We start from the raw sequence: 17,428 nt of genomic DNA on the forward strand, positions 1-17,428 counted from the left end.
CAATTGCTCTCATTTTCAAGAGTTCATCATGGAGAGCAGTTTAGAACAAGAAAACCAATGTACCAGCTTTCTATAAACTTTAAAACAAATTGAAAGTATCCACTTTAATAATTTAAATTACATATTTTTAACAATTTTTATTACAAACAGTTCTAAATTTTAATAACCAATATTAAAACATTTACTCATAAATATAAGTACCAGAGCACAACGAAACAAACTGATCATTCTCTTCTAACAATACAAAAACACAGTCACATAATAAGAACTGAGACTTGTAAATGATCATAGTTGTTACCTAGCCCAATCTCTTGTCAGGTAACTTCATAACATACTTTTTGAAGACAGTTGCCAGCATAAAAGAATCCAGAGAGGGAGTATGGAAAGAAGAGGTCCTAGTCTTCTTCCTCACAGAAGTTATTACACTTTAGAAATATATACATAGGGGCACCTGAGTAGCTCAGTCAGTTAAGCATCTGACTTCAGTTCAGGTCATGATCTCACAGTTTGTGAGTTCGAACCCCACATCAGGCTCTATCCTGACAGCTCAGAGCCTGGAGCCTGATTCGATATTCTGTTTCCCTCTCTCTCTGCCAGCACCAGCCCCCCAACCCCCACTCGCACATGGGTCTCTCTCTCTCTCTCTCTCAAAAATAAACATTAAAAAAATTTACAAATAAGAAATATATACATATTTGTGATTTAACAATCAAAATAATAATTAACATTTATCAAGTGCTTAGTATATGCAAGCCATTGTTCTAAGTACTTCATATTTATCACCTTATCTGATTCCTCAACCCTATAAAGTAGGTATCATTTTACACCGAAGAAACTGAGGCACGTTATTGGTTATTGCCATTGGGAAAATGTTACTGGCATCTAGTGGGTACAGGCCATGTACCCTGCTAAACATTGTGTGCTAAACAATGTATACCCCATTCCCCCTACAACAAAGAATTATCTTCCCAGAATGTCAGCACTATTAAGGTTGAAAAATCTTTCCATATACCCAGCACCTTATATGATGTCTGGCATACAGTAGGTGTTCAATAAAATCCTGATACGTAAATGTATATATAAAACTTTCCCCAAGATAAAATTGTCTTGATAGAGTGAAAAAAGCAAGGGACTTAGATTTTACTCCATCATTACCAGAAGCAGACACATATATGTAATCTAGAATAAACACTCTTGTAAGCTAAATCCTACAAACTTCAATATTTTAATAGTTTGATCCAAAATATTTTATAACTTCTAATTTCTTTTGCTATTTAGAGAATGTGGTTTATTTTGCCAATCTATGACATTTTTCAGTTCTAGAATGTCCATTTTTCTTTTTTATAGTTTGTATCTTTCTACAAAATACTCAACTAGCTCAAAACTCTCAACACAGCTGTTTTTTCAACACAGCTATTTTAAATCATAACTACAATATCCAGAGTTCCTGTGAGTCTGTTTTTATTCACTGTTGTTTCTGAGATCTTGTCATGTGCCTAATTATATTTTGTGTGCTGCATACAGTTTGCAAAATTGCCTACTGACAGAATTTGACACGCAAAAAGCTGTATTTCTCCAGAAAATATTGTTTGCTTCTGTCAAACAACTGAGGATACTAGCAATGCCAGATTGTGTTACTAAAGATGTATGTGTGATGATCTGAAGCTATGACAATATCCTATAAGAATCTACGAACTTTAGTTTTTCTATACCTAAGGTACAATGTTTTCGGGTCCTAAGCAAGAGTTCACCACCATCCTTGTAGTCGGTTTTGTATTTTATCCCTGTTCCCTTATACCCTATGTTGTTAAACGCACCTTTTAATCTCCCCGTGCTATTTCTGGAATCAACACATTCCCCAGGGAAAAAGCAATCCCAAATTGGCCTCTGTCCTCACTCAGGTCCTAATCTAGTCAATATCAGTTTGCTTTCTGATACCCTCAATAAAATTTATTTTGTTTTGGCTCTGCTTTTCAAACTGTTCTCAACAGGATAGTGTGAATTACCCAGTTTACTATTACCAGATTCAGAAGTCCCAAAAGATTTTTAAGCAGAGAACTCACAAAGCAGTACTAGAACTTTAAATTAAAGATCATTTTGGTAATAATAGGAAAGGCAAACTGGAGGAAGAAAACACCTGAAAACCAACAATGAAAATAGCATGAGATCCAGTTTTAAAGTACTAAAATATTCCCATTATAACAGAATACTATAATTTTGATAGTAGCTACTCATAAAATATGTGATAAATTCAAAAATATTGAGCTGGGAGTCAGTATTTTCAAACACAATAATACAGATATTCTAAACTACAAGAGATTTGCTGATTACAGCTTTACTAATGATTCCCTCTACAGTAAGGTAATACAGGAAAAACAAAAAAAAAGCCTGTATTTTCAACATTTTACTTCTGATGACTCCTTACCCATAATCAAAACAAAAACAAATTTTAAAAATTCCTCAATTTTTCTTCAATTTTGTGAACATCCTCTTCCAGTTTTCACCTTATCTGCTTTTCATTGTTGAATTCTTGAAAATAAAAATCTACTTTCACTGTCTTTACTCCACCTACTGATTCCATAATGCATGACAATGGCTTCTCTCTTCCCAGTTCACTAAACCTGCCTTGGCAAAGGCAAACTTAATGGCAAATTTGATAGGCTTGTTCAATTTTATTTGATATTTTGTTAAGCATTCACAAAATAACTCCTTCTCAATGTTCATCTTTCCCTTTATTTAGTCATATCTCAAATTCTTATTGGTCTCCTACCTATTAGTTGTTCCCCTTTACTGCTCCCTTTCTCCATCTAGCCAAGGATTTTTTCAGTGGTCAGCTTCTAAGTGAAAAGCTCCAATATATAAGAGCTATATACACACAGCCTCGCTATTTAAAGTTGTTTCAAGGACCAAAAGCATTGGCGTCACCTGGGAGCTTATGGTGACTATGGAATCTCAGGTGTCATTCCAGAACTACTGATTCACAATTGATCTGAATCCACAATAAATCTGAGAAGCACTGCTAATAGAGCTTTTGAGGATCCAACTGGCAGACTGAACAACCGACAGAAAAAACAGGCTTCCCTACTGGTGACAGTAAGACTAGCAATTTTCAAATCTCTGTCAAACTAACAGAATTGCTTTCTAAAGTAGTAATTGTGAAGGGTGCCTGGGTGGCTCAGTCCTTTGAGCGACTGACCCTTCATTTCTGCTCAGGTCATGATCTTGTGGTTCGTGGGTTGGAGCCCCCCCCCCCCATCAGGTGTGGAGCCTGATTCTCTCTCTCCCCCCTTGGGATTCTCTCTCACCCTCTTTCTGCCCTTCCCATGCACACTCGGTCTCTCTCAAAATAAATGGATTTTTTTTTTAAGTAGACCTTGTGATAGACTGCATTGTTGCTAAGCATCCCGTATTCCTCCCTGGGAAGGAATATAAAATCAGTATCCCACTGATGTCTGACATGGCCATGTGCCTTGCTTTGCTCACTGAAACATGAACAGAAGTGATGGCTATTCCAGGTAAAGTGTTAAAGTGTTAAGACCCACATTATACATCTTAATTCTCTATTTCCTTTATGTCAAGACCAGGGCTGTTCCATATAGTGGCTGCTCTACCAACATGGATCCTAGAGGAAAGATGTAATTCCCAAGAGTGTTACACAACACATAAGCATACACAAATCTGATTATTCCCTTTCTGCTCCTGATTAAATTATAGTGCTTGGAAAATAAGAATTCATTCATAAAAAGCAAATCACCTAGTAGGGGGAAAAACATTCTAGCTTAAGACTTCTTTATGGAAACACTATTCATTGCCAGAAAACTTAAGTTATGCCAACTATATCAAAATAAAAACTTTAAGAATGAGGAGGGCACGATAAAAGGACTAGTGGAGAGTAACTGAACAATGTTTTAAAAATGTAACTGAAAAACTCATTGTGAATGTTACAAGTATGGAAAAATATAAAAATAATATAATAAAAATATAAAAAAAATATAATAATATATTTATAAAAATATAAAAATAATATAATATAATGCACACTTCCCAGTGTGCATGGGAAGGGCAGAAAGAGGGGTGAGAGAGAATGAGGAAAAATATGGGAGATGAAACTGCTAATGTCATCTCAAAGGATTAAGTATATTCCAACTAGGGGTGTCTGGGTGGCTCAGTGGGTTAAGAGTCTAACTCTCGACTTCAGCTCAGGTTCATGGGTTCCATCAGGTTCTGTGCTGATTGCATGGAGCCTACCTGGGATATTTTCTCTCTCTCTCTCCCTGCCTTCTCCTGCTCGCACTCTCTGTCTCTCAAGACAAACTTTTTTTTTTTTTTAATAAGTAGATCCTGCCTAAAACTGAATTTAGAATAATACCAAGGTCTTATTAACAATTTGTAAAAATATGCTTAACTTTAGACACACCTTTTAGGAAATACTTTCTTAGGGCAAACAAATGATGCCTTTCAGTTACTCCTTCCTTCTAACCATCATTCTGTATGTACATATACACAGAATAGATCTTGACAGTAATGCCTACCCTGATATCAGTTATGTCTCTGGATGGCTAGATAGGAAGTGGCTTTTAAACTTTAACCTTTACAGTATATGACTACTTCATAGTTAGCATACATGATTTTACTAAAAAAGGAATGTGTTATGAAAGACTGGAAGCAAATATACTAAGATCTATCTTCAGCATTTCTCTTTCAAGCATATGAGTGTGTCTTCTTTTCAGGAACTTTTCATTGTCACCTCAAATTTCCGAAGGTCTCAATCTCATCCAGATGTTGGCATACAATTTAAACATGAATCTCTTTTCTGAACCTGAATTATAAAACAGGTACATGTCCAAAGTGCTTGTGAAGAAAACAGACAAAAACAAAAACAAAAAACTCATCAAGGCTCAGTAATTTGATTGAGAAACAGGACTGAGGAAAACAGTGGTTTTTAATCCTATCTACACATTAGAATCACCTGGGAAACTTAAAACTAGTTGAAGTCCTAACCTTACAAATTTTGATTTATGATCTAGTCTTTGATTATTGTCCAATCATAGAGATCTCATGCTAAAAGTGGAGCCTTACCATCAGAATTTTAAAAAATCTACTAAGGGCATTCTAATGTGCAGTCAGGATTGAGTCCCATTGCTTTAAGAAGAGTGCTTCCCAGTGAATCTTTCTGCAATGATAGAAATAGTTTATATCTGCATTACCCAGTCTGGTAGCCACCAGCCTTGAGGCTTTGAAGTGCTGAAAATGTGGGAGGTGGGGCTGACCACTAAATTTTTAATTTCACTTAATTTAAACTACAATAGCCCCATGTGCCTGACTGCTACCATAATGGGCAATGCAGATATAGAATCTAGAATTCAAATTCCTCAATTCAGTTCCCCACTAGTCACATTTCAAGTTCTCAATAGCTACATTTGCCTAGTGGCTACCATAACAGATAACACAAATACCAAATATTTCCATCGCTGCAGAAAGTTCTATTGAGCAGCACTGCTCTAGAAAATCTAAAATCTAGAGTCTTCACTACGTAAAAATCTGTAGTTTATAATCTAGCACTTACCCCTGAGTTAAGATATACTATCTGGTAACTGCATATTTGGTTTAACTGCATTGGCCCTGTAAGAACTGCTTTTATTACTTGCATTTTGTTGTTATACCACTGAATCACACTAAAGGATGGTGTTAAAAAGTAGCTTTTTGAAATCAGAAGCTCTATTTACTGTAAAGATGGTAAGGATACTTTTTGATATATTAGAGTTCCATGTGAATTTTTTGTCATTCTATCAGGAATAGTGATATTCCTGCAATGAATGGAATTTTCAGCAATGATGGAAATGTTCTATACTTATGTTATCCATTTTAGTAGCCACTAACAAATGTGACTATTGAGCACTCAAATGTGACTAGTAAGGAACTGCACTCAGGAAGATTCTAGATTCTATTTCTGCATTATCCAATATGATAGCAGTTTTAAATTAAGTGAAATTAGAAATTTAGTTTGTGTTTCTCCTTCCTATCTTAGCAACAGTTTTATCTTTATTTTAGGGACACTAATTTATGTCTGATCACATTTCCCTTTTTTCACTGAATGTTAGAAAACAAAGGCAAATTTTTGGCCTTTCTCTAACACATGAATTCAACCTTAAAACATGCCCCTTTCTGGTACAATAAAATTTATGAAGAGTCTCTTAATGTAAGTTTGTTGGTGACCAAGAAGAGAGTCTTTATAAACAGAAAAAACTACTTCATTAATAACACAGTACTTTACTTTTTAATTAATGTTTGATTTACTGAAGTACAAATATAAAAACCTAGTTGTCCTTCAAGTCTTCGTCTATAAAATGCATTTTATTTGAGAATCTAGTAACTTTTAACACACTTTCCAGGTGCTTTTGATAGCTGATCAACTCCAAGAGAAAACAAACTCAATAATCCTATTATAAACTTGGGTAATTAAATATTCTCACATCCATAAACTGCATGTATAAATTTACTATATTCTATTTTAAACACTTTAATTGCCTCTAACAAGTAAACCTTCTAAGAGCTGTACGTAAATACATTAGAATAAAGTTCTAAATACAATTAACATTAAGCTCTAAATATTCTCATGGTTTCTAAATTTAGCCAAATACTTGCGCCTCTCAATTTATAAAACAATTACACAAATACTCACTTTAAATAGTATTTACAAAACTAATTTGTATTCACTTTAATAAGGCCTAATTCTCTGAAACACAATATTTTGAAGACCAAGTACACTGATTATTCCTAAACTTAATACAAAAATACTAAAACTAAACATTTAATAAATTTTACCATTCCTATATTTACTTCTAACCTTATCATGGATAAAAGATCCCTTAAGGAAAATAGCAATTCTCTAAGTGTGGTCCTCAGAACAGCAGCACCAGCATTACTTGGTAAAGTGTTAGAAATGTGAATTATGGGGCCCAACCCACAAGCACTACTACTACATCAGATATTCTGGGGAAGGGGCCCCTCATTTTTGTTTTAACAAGATTTTCAGGTGATTCTGACACACACTAAAGTCTGAGAATCATTGCTTTACTATAGCCTCAAATATTCAGAGGCAGTTTTGTCCTGAAACAGGTAATACAAGACTTCCAGTGATCCTGTGAGATGAGCAGCAATTCTAAAATAGGGAAATCTACCTCATACTTGAGAAGGAAACAATGAGCTCAAGCTTACCATCAGTTACTGTCAGAGCAGGTTGAGATTGTGTATCAAGGTGAGGTTCTTTTCTCTCCCACAGTTCCCAACTTAAGAAATGAGACTAAGTACAGACATCTAGGGTCACCCTCTTCCACTGACCAACACTGTGAGTTTTGTTTTGTTTTTTAAATAGTCACTGCAACAAGTGGCCCTCCAAATCTTTTAGAGGCACTTGGTCTTTTATGGGTTCAAGACAAACTATTATCTAACTCTTATAGATAATCTGCATCTGCAATTTCCAACCTAAAATATATCTAAGTTTTCTAACATCTTCATTGGATTTTGCTTTTTCAACTCATTTTAATATCTATCGTAAAGAAGCTTCAATGACAATCCATCCTAGCCTTTAACTAATTTAACTTGTTTTAATTTAACATCATACATGATAGAGCTCTATGTTCTTCTCTCATTTTTTTTTCCCCTGAGAGAGCTATAACTCTTAGAAATATACTCAAAGATAACATTCAAATGGATTCTAGAGTCTCCATCCCTTACTTCTCTGTCTGGCTGCGTTTTTATCAGGAAAATAGGATAGCAGTACCTACCTCGCTTGCAGACTTGTTATTGTTAGGATTAAATAAAATATTCACTAGTGGCCGCCCCAATGTTCTTGGCAGTTTTATGCTTGTTGCTGTTTCCTCCTAAAATATAAGCGTTTTAACTGCTAAAAAATGAAAATAAAATTTAACAGGACTGAGATGTATTAAAAGTATACTGTCACCAAGTGGGAAAAGTTGACATAGCAGGGTAGTTTGTGGTAATAACTGTATCACAATAAACTGAGACTTAAACTTGATAAATCTTATTTACACTTATTTATAACCATATGATCTAGTAAAGTGAATACTTTCAAAGGCTTCATAGTATAGGCTTATGGTCATGCTCCCAAACAAGAGCAATACTCAAGGTCCAAAAATTTTTCTTGAATCAAGTCATAATTGACTCTTTAGGTAAAAACAAGAATTGCAACATGTTTCTTTCAAACTGTTATTAACTATAGCAGTGGTGTGATAAGCTCCTTAATGTGTCTAATCCCAATTATGGTTTTCTTGGGGGCAACTATATAATGTTGGGAGTCAGAAAACACTAAAAGCTAGTAAGAGCAAAGGCAGCCACCTAGGAAAGGAGTAAAGCCATCAGTAACACTAACAGTCCAGTAAGTGGTTTGTTTACAGAAAACAGTAAAATCAAGAACTTTCAACCAAAATTTTATCTAGTTCACCCTTAATATGTCAACAGGAATGCTATTTTACCAACATAGCTGATTTTATCAACTGAACACGAAATGGGGCAAGATCACTAACAACAAACGGGGTCCCGAAGTACATCCAATCTACAAGGGGTCTGTACAAGAAATACTGCTATAGTACATAGGAGACTTTAAAGAACTGAATGAAGGGTGAGAGACAAAAGGAACCTTAGGCAGCTGTTATAAACATCTGAAATAAAGGCAATCACAAACAGTAAGGGCAAAAGAAAACCTTCAGACTGACACTCATTCTGACACACACACACACACACACACACACCCACAGAAAATAAAACAACACCCTATATCCGAACTTCATTGGGAGTAGGCAGCTGCAAAAAAAGAGAGTTCTCATTTTAAGCAAGGCTAAGCAGAAACTAATAAAGCACAACCTATTTTTTTTTACCTGTATATACATGTGTTGCCTCTCAAAAGGAGTCAATCTAGGGAACTAAACTTACTCTAAAAATGATGTTCAAATTATTCCTGGGGCACTTATTTCTTGAACCGCCTTCAGAACCCCGTAGGCACAACTTCATAGATCCACAATGTTTTTTATACCCAAATGCTATTTTCTAGCTTTACCACCAGTCATTTTCACTAGTTGTGTTCTAAATGAAAAAGAGCTCTGAAATTGAGAACCTTGAGAATCATCTCATCAGCTTCCTTTACAAACAAGAAAATATAGGCCCAAAGAGATTAAGTAAAATTTACAAATTCTTCAGCAAGTTAATGACAGGCATACCTGCCCACCTAACTGTAGTCATAACTGGGACATCACAAGGCCTCGCCAACTTGTGTCAGAGATCTGGGGGCACCATAAATATTAAACAATGTGCCATGAGTTGATAAGGCAGCTTCAATACAAGAGGAATTTTGAAACTGCAGCTCTGAAGGAGAGTGTCAGCTATAGCAGTCTGCTCAATAAATGTTTTCCAAAGAATGAATCAGATATATATGTTTAGGCTCATTAAAAATACCTATCATATTCCTTCCTGCTTAAGTTCCACCACATAGTTCTGAATTCTCCATCCATCTAGAGGTTGGTCACATATCAACTGTTTTCAACCAGGCAACTAAAGGCTCATTTTCAAACATTTTAAAATTTCAGCCCTCATCCTTGGTCCCACCTTTAGAATTCTGCATCTGGTTAACACTCTTCAAAGCACAAATAAAGTAGCCCCTTCTGCGTTTTCTAATTCCATAAACAGGAATTCTAAAGATAGGTTATGTAAAGTGAGAAAAAAAATATTTAAAGGGGCCATGCTAAAATTAAGATTTTAATATTCAAGTTTCTTCCAAGCTTCACTTACACACCTATACCCACAGATCTATAGATGTGTCCACCTTTTCACTGCTTTAAAACGAACAGCAGAATGTGGAGTGTGGATAGATTTTATACTGAGTTCCTCTGTCCACTCTAAACTCCCGAGTGTTCCTAAGTTTACTCTCCTAACAGCAAAGTGCGTATTAAAACAACTAACAAAAACAAAATACAAATAACTAGGAGAGGCCTGCCACTTTATTTATTAACTTAGAGGAGGCCAATGACACTGGGGCAAGTTAACCATACGCAATACCTCTGCAGGGAGCGCTTTTTAAAATTCCATAAGGCATCAATATTGTGCCTCCGTGACTTTTTTTTTTTTTTTTTCCTTGAAAGAACGGCACGAAGCCATTATGACGAAAGAAAACTAACCTAAGAGCGGGTACAAGTGGTCACTGGGAAGAAAAAGTTTCTAAATTCTGCCATCTCAAGACAACACGCACGCAGCCTTTCAAAGTACAGGACACAAAAATCAACTTAGGTTCCGGTGTCAATTACGCGTTTTCTCTTCCAAAGCTATTAGAAGTGCTGAAGTGAATCCTAACAGTTGACAAATATCAAATAAAAACACTGACTCAAACCAAAACCAAGCCAGGCACGGCGTTCTTAGCCATCTCAAAGACGAAAAACACTGGCAGGGTAATTGGTGCCGTAGTCCCCTCCCAGCGGGAGGGCAAGAAGGATGGCTCGTACCCTCGAAACGCTTGGCGGGGTAAGCACAGCCGAGTCAGGTGAAGAAAGCAGGAAGAGCAGAGCAGGAAAAGCTACGACGCACACAGAAAGTCTTCCGTCCCGGAGCCGGGCGAGTCCTTCCCTCCTCGCCCCCTCCCTGCCTCCCGCCCGGGCACACCTGCCAACGCCCGGCCGCGCGACCCCCGCCCGCTCAGTTCGCGTCCGGCGCCAGCCGGGGCCGCGCACGCCCACCCCGAGCCCTGACCGCCGCCCCCACCCTCAGCCCCCAGCCCGGGTCGGCCGCGCGGGAGGCGAAGGAAGGCTGGGCTCACCAGGTCCCTCCGGGCTGGACGGCGCCGGGGGCCGGTGGGGCGGGGACCCGCACCCGGGGTCCCCCTGGGCGGGCTCCCTCAGGTAATCCTCGAAGCGCACCTGCCGGGCTTCGCCGCCACCGCCGAAGCCCCACAGGCGGTTGGCCGTGCCCCGCAGAAGGCGCCCGCTCTTCCCCGTGAAAGTGGTCAGGTAGTCCATGCCGCCGCGGGGCAGGGGCCGAGGAGGCCGGCGGTTTCTGCGGCGGCGGCGGCCACTGGGTGCGCGCCTGCCCGCCCCTGCGACCCGACCCGGGGGCGGTGGCTCCGCGCGCCTCACAGGAGGCGGGGAGGGGGAGGGGGCTGCCCCAGCTTGGCCTGGGGGCGGACCATCAGGAAACCACGCGTCGGGGGGAGCAGGAGCTCACAAAAGTTTTTAAAAGTTTTTTTTGTGGCTCCCAAACGCCAAGTCAGGTAGGTCTTAACTTGTGAAGTAAGTGCATTCTCACTGGAACAGACGCAGGGACGAAAAACCCGCAGCTTTTAAGCAAGCCAGACCGGTTCTGTCTGTTCCTCCACCCCCCCGCCGTCCGGCCCCAATGGAGTAGGCCTGCCCCGCCCTGCCCCGCCCCGCCCCGTCCGGACTCGACCGGACTTTCAGGACTGCTAGGGAAAAGGGAGGAGGGTGAGCCTTAGGGCCCTATGGCTGAGCTGGGGTTAGAAACGGTCATAATGGCCCGGGGGAGTCTTTGCTGGAGTTGCACAGAGTTTGGGAACGTAGGAGGGCCATGTCAAAAAGTTTGCGTGGGGGGGGGGGGCGGTGTAAAGAGGAGGGAAACAATTCACTTTAAACTTTTGCAGCTTGTAATTGGTGGGGGGGCGGGGTGGGGGTAGACAGGAAGGAGGGAAGGTTAATTTTAACATAAAATTTCAGTCATAGTTAAAATAAAACCAACCTAGAGAAAATGCTTCTTAGGAAGCATTATGAGACCATATTCGTAGAATAAGGTATTAATAGTCACGTGTTAAGTTCGTTGTAGCATTATGAACTGATGCTAGTTTGACATTCCATGACTCTGGTCCTTTAAAGCAAGGTAATTAAGGGCTTCAGTGTGCAACCTTATCCTCCTTTAGGCAAAGAAGGAGCAATGACTTTTGACACATTTACTACGTTTCCTGTGGGATCTGGTTATTCTCTTCCGTTCACATCTGTTTATATCACTTCTAGTTTTTCTCACGCATTAAATAAATAAACCCTCTTTTTTGGAATTACCAATTTATTCATGTCTGTGAAGAAACGTTTTGAATTACTTAGGGGTTGAAGAGTTGATCATAGCAAATAATAGAGTCCAGAAAATCTTTAAGGAATTTAAGCTTTTTGCCAAACCATAAAGATGATTCCCTCCTCCCTTTTTCTAATTGATCTTTTTCCCACCATCACCATTTTCAGATTAAATTCTTACAGGAAAAACTTCACCATTCTAACAACAGTGTCACCTTTATACCTGGTTAAAAATACAGAATGTTTGGGCTGTACCCCCCGAGTGTAATTCAGTGTTTGTGAGAAAGGACCCAGGAATCTGCATATCCAGCAATCATTCACGTGTTCAGAGGTGCTGCTTGGGAAAGCACTGCCTTCTGGACCTCCTATGGGACCCATGTGGTGGAATGGTAAGTGGCTCCTAGTTTTTCCGAGATTTCCATTTGATAAGGAAGCATTACCACCCTTAGCACCACTTGTAAAATCTCACAGAGGCTCAGTAAGCTTAAAAATTGCATTGGAATGACCTAAGTCAGAACCTAATTCTGATGAACTAAACTGAAATTCTTTTTCTAAGATACGTTTTACATCTTGAGATTTATCATTTAGTTTGTGATAATCATATCCAAAATAGTGTTTGAGTATTTTACACTTGATTAAATCTGCACTTTTACATCCAACCTTAGCAGGAACCTGTACTCTACTAGATCAAATACAGGTGTACAGGCAGTTAACCCATGGATTTTTTCTGCTTCTGTTTCATGGAAACCTAGAACTGCAGGAGAAAAAATGTATAACCGTGATGGGCTTTACAAATTTTGATTTAAACACAACTAAGCCCTAATGTCTCCAAAATCCTTTTATTCATATAGTCTATCAGCTTTTTTATTCTTCATATTTGTTGTCTGAACCATCACTATTCCCCTGAAGTTACTAAATTCATCATTACAAAATGTTACTGTGCCTTCTGTATGTAAAATCATAGGCCACCCAATATGAATACTCTCACTTTTCTTCCTTTTTTCTCTTCCATCTACAACAAGCTCATTTCCATTACTTTGCTTCAGAAGGAAGGAAGTCCTTACTCCTGTACATGCTGTTCCTTCTCCACATTAACTCTTGATCTTAGTCTGGTTTATGTTGTCTATGACTTGCCAGCCTTATTACTTCTCTCTTGTATTATTTTCTCTCTCCACTCTGGTTTCTTCCCCTTTATCCCACCAGGATCACCCACATAAATCCTTTCCATCCTTAAAAAAAAAAGTCTCTTTATACCATGCTTGCCTCATCCAGAAACCTTTGCCTCATTTAAAAATACCTTTATTGACATATGATTTACAAACCATATAATTCACCTGTTAAAAGTATACGATTCAATGGATGCTGTATAGTTTCACGGTTGTTAAACCATCACTAAAATCTAATTTATCAACATTTCTATCACCCCCCAAAAAGAAACCTCTTACCTATTTGCAGTCACTCCCCATTCCCACCCCCAGGAGTTGATGACTATCTGTCTTTATGGATTTGCCTTTTATAGAGCTCATACATATGGAATTATATAATATCTGGTGTTTGGTGTCTGACTTCTATCACTTAGCAAAATGTTTCTGAGACTTATACATGTTATAGCAAATATTAGTATTTCATTCCTTTCTATTGCAAATAATATTCCATTGATGGATATATCGGATTTTATTTATCCATAAACTGATGAGCATTTGGATTATTCTCAGTTTTGGGCTATTATGTATAATGTTGCTATAATCATCTATGTGCAAATTTTTTTATGGATATATGTTTCATTTCCCTATATACACAATACTGTAAGCTTAAGTTCTGTAACATGATGATTTGATACAAGTATATATTGGAAAATGATCACCATTTTCCTCCATCAATGCACACAATTCTTTTTTATTTTTGGTGGTGAAAACATTGAAGATTTATTCTCTTAGTAATACTCAAGCATATAATACACTATTGTTAACTATAGTCATCATGCTGTACATTGGATCCTCAGAACTTACTCATCTTAAAATTGGAAGTTTGTACCATCTGAACACCATCTCACCATTAACTCCAACCCCCATCTCCCCATCCCCCTGCGACCACTATTCTACTCTCTCTAAGAGTTCACCTGTTTTCAATTCTACATGTGAGATCATACAGTATTTGTCTTTCTTTGACTTCTGTTTCACTTAACATAGTGCCCTCAAGATCCATCCATGTTGTTGCAAATGACAGGATTTCCTTCTTTTTAAAGGACTAATATTCCTGTGTGTGTGTGTGTGTGTGTGTGTGTGTGTGTGTGTGTGTGTATCACATTTTCTTTATCCATTCATCCAATGATGGACATTTAGGTTTTTTCCATGTCCTGGCTATTGTGCCTAATGCTGCCCGTGAACATGTGAGTGCAGATACCTCTTCAAGATGGTGATTTCATTTCCTTCAGATGCATACCCAGACATGAAATTGCTGGATCATATGATAGTTCTAGCTTTATTTTTTTGAGGGACCTACATACTGTTTTCCACAGTAGCTGTACTAATTTATATTCCTACCGGTAGTGCACATGTTTCCCTTTTGTCCAACAGCCTTGCCAACACTTCATATCTCTTATTGTTTTGACCATAGTCATTTTCACTTTTGTGAGGTGTTATCTCACTATGCTTTTGATTTGCATCTTTCTGATGATTACTGATGTTACACATCTTTTTGTGTACCTGTTGGCCACTTGTATGTCTTCTTTAGAAAAATGTCTGGTCAGGTGTTTGCCTGTTTTAGCATTGGATTGTTTGATTTTTTGCTCTTGATTTTTATGACTTCTTTATATATTTGGATATTAACCCCTTATCAGATAAATGGTTTGCAAAGGTTTTCTCCTATTCCTTAGGTTGGGTTTTCATTTTATTTATAGTTTCTTTAGCTGTGCAGAAGCTTCTTAGTTTGATACCCTACTGGTTTATTTTTGCTTTTGTTGCACGCACTTTTGGTATCATATCCAAAAACATCATTGCTAAGACCAATGTCAAGGAGCTTTGTTCCTGTTCCCCCCCACCAGGAGTTTTACAGTTTTAGGTTTTACGTTTGCATCATTAATCCATTTCTAGTCATTTTTTGTGTCTGACTTAAGGTAGGGATCCAATTTCATTCTTTCGCATATGAATATCCAGTTTTCCCAACACCATTTACTAAGGTGTTGAGTATTCTTGGCTCCCTTATCAAATATTAGTTGACTATGTATGGGTGGTTTATTTCTGGGCTCTTGATTTTTTTTTAAGTTTATTTATTTTGAGAGAGAGCGAGTAAGTGGGAGAGGGACAGGGAGATAGGGAGAGAGGGAATCCCAGATAGGGTTGATGCTGTCAGCACAGAGCCCTGTGTGGGGCCCTACATGGGGCTCGAATCCACCAATCAAACCATGAGATCATGACCTGAGCCAAAATCAAGAGTCGGACTCTTAACTGACTATGCCACCCAGGTGCCCCCTGGGCCCTTGATTCTGTTCTGTTGATCTATGTGTCTGTTTTAATGGCAGTACTATACTGTTCTGATTACTATAGATTTGTATATAGTTTAAAATCAGGAAGTATGATGTGTTCAGTTTTCTTCTTTCTCAGGATTGGCTATTTGGGGTCTTTGCAATTCCATATGAATTTTAGGATTGTTTGTTTTATTTTTATGAAAAATGCCACTGGACTTTAATAGGGATTGTATTGAAAATGTAGAACACTTTAGGTGGTAAAGGAATTTTAACAATATCATTCTAATACATGAACACAGAATACCTTTCCATTTAATTGGATCTTCAATTTCTTTCCTCAATGTCTTATAGTTTTCAGAGTTGATATCTTTCACCTTTTTGCTAAATTTATTGCTAAGTATTTTATGGTTTTTGATGCTGTTATAAATGGGATCATTTGCTTTATTTCTTTTTCAGATAGTTCATGGTTAGTCTATGTGAATGGAACTGCTTTTCTATATTGATTTGTATCCTGCAACTTTATGAAATTTATTAGTACTTACAGTATCTTCATGGAGTCTTTAAGATTTTCTATATATAAGATCATGTCATCTGCAAATAGAGACAATTTTATTTCTTTCATATTTGATTGCCTTTTATTTCTTTGTTTTGCCTAAATGCTCTGGCTAGAACTTCCAGGACTATGTTGAAAGGAGTGGTGAGAGTAGGCACCCTTGTCTTCTTCCTGATCTTAGAGGAAAATCTTTCAGGCTTTTACCACTGAGGGTGTTGTTAGCTGTGGACTTGATATGGCCTTTATTATGTTGAAGTACATTTCTTCCACACCCAATTTATTGAGAGTTTTTGCCATGATGGGAGACTGAATTTTGTCAATTATTTTTCAGCATCTATTGTGATGATTGTGTGATTTTTATCTTTCTATTAATGTGGCATATAACATTTATTGATTTGCATATTTTAACCATTCTTGCATCTCAGGGTTAAATTCCCCTTGACCATGGTGTATGATCTTTCTAATATGCTACTGAATTTGGCTTGCTAGTATTTTGTTAAGAATTTTGCATCTCTAGTTATTAGAGATATTATCCTGTAGTTTTCTTTTCTTTTGGAGTCCTTATCTGGCTTTGGTACTAGGGTAATGCTGGCCTCATAAAATGAGTTTGGGAGTGTTCCCTCCTCTTCAATTTTTTGGAAAAGTTTAAGAACTGGTATTAATTCTTCTTCAAATGTTTGACAGAACTCTCCATTGAAACCATCTGGTCCTGGGCTTTTGTTTTTTGAGATGTTTTTGATTACTGATTCAGTCCCTTACTCATGTTTGGTCTGCTCAGATTTTCTACTTCATCATTCAATTTTAGTATGTTTCTAGGAATTTATCCATTTTTCCCAGGTAATCCAATTCTAGGCATATAATTGTTCAAACAGGTCTCTTAAGAACCTTCATGTTTGTGTGTTATCAGTTATAATGTCTCCTCTTTCATTTCCAAATTTATTTATAGCTGTTTACCCTTTTTCTCTTAGTCCAGCTAAACGTTTGTCACTTTTGAATTTGTCACTAAAGGTTTGTCTTTTCTATTGATTTTCTGGTCTCCATTTCATTTATCTGCTGTGATCTGTGTTAGTTCCTTCCAACTTTTGAACTAAATTTGTTCTTTTTCTAGTTCCTTGTGGTATAAAATCAGGTTATTTATTTGAGATCTTTCCTTTTCCTTAACTGTTTCTATAAAATTCCCTCTTAGTACTGACTTTGCTGTTCTAATAGTTTGGGTATGTTGTGTATTCCGATTTTTTTGTTTCAAGATACTTTTTGCTCTCCCCTTTGGCCCCCACTGGTTGTTCAGGAGTGTGTTGTTCAATTTCCAAATATTTATGAATTTTCCCT

The 17,428-nt window shown here is 37.7% G+C and overlaps 1 protein-coding gene across 13 annotated transcripts in view; it reads right to left on the bottom strand.

The window, feature by feature from the left end:
- OXR1 (oxidation resistance 1) overlaps positions 1 to 17,428 on the bottom strand; it is a 448,199-nt gene that overhangs the window by 63,028 nt on the left and 367,743 nt on the right. The window contains exon 1 of one of the 13 annotated variants that reach the window (XM_027064029.2): positions 10,823 to 11,286. The exons of 7 other annotated variants lie outside the window; for them this stretch is intronic. In XM_027064029.2, the coding sequence (XP_026919830.1) occupies positions 10,823 to 11,021 (199 nt within the window). In that variant the 5' untranslated portion in view covers positions 11,022 to 11,286. Of the gene's footprint in view, positions 1 to 2,770; positions 2,823 to 10,511; positions 10,665 to 10,822; positions 11,287 to 17,428 lie in introns of those variants that run through there. 5 more of the 13 variants (XM_027064032.2, XM_027064035.2, XM_053208275.1 and 2 more) reach the window with 5 other exon arrangements.

This window comes from Acinonyx jubatus, chromosome F2 (assembly GCF_027475565.1).
Source record: "Acinonyx jubatus isolate Ajub_Pintada_27869175 chromosome F2, VMU_Ajub_asm_v1.0, whole genome shotgun sequence".
NCBI classification, from domain to species: domain Eukaryota; kingdom Metazoa; phylum Chordata; class Mammalia; order Carnivora; family Felidae; genus Acinonyx; species Acinonyx jubatus.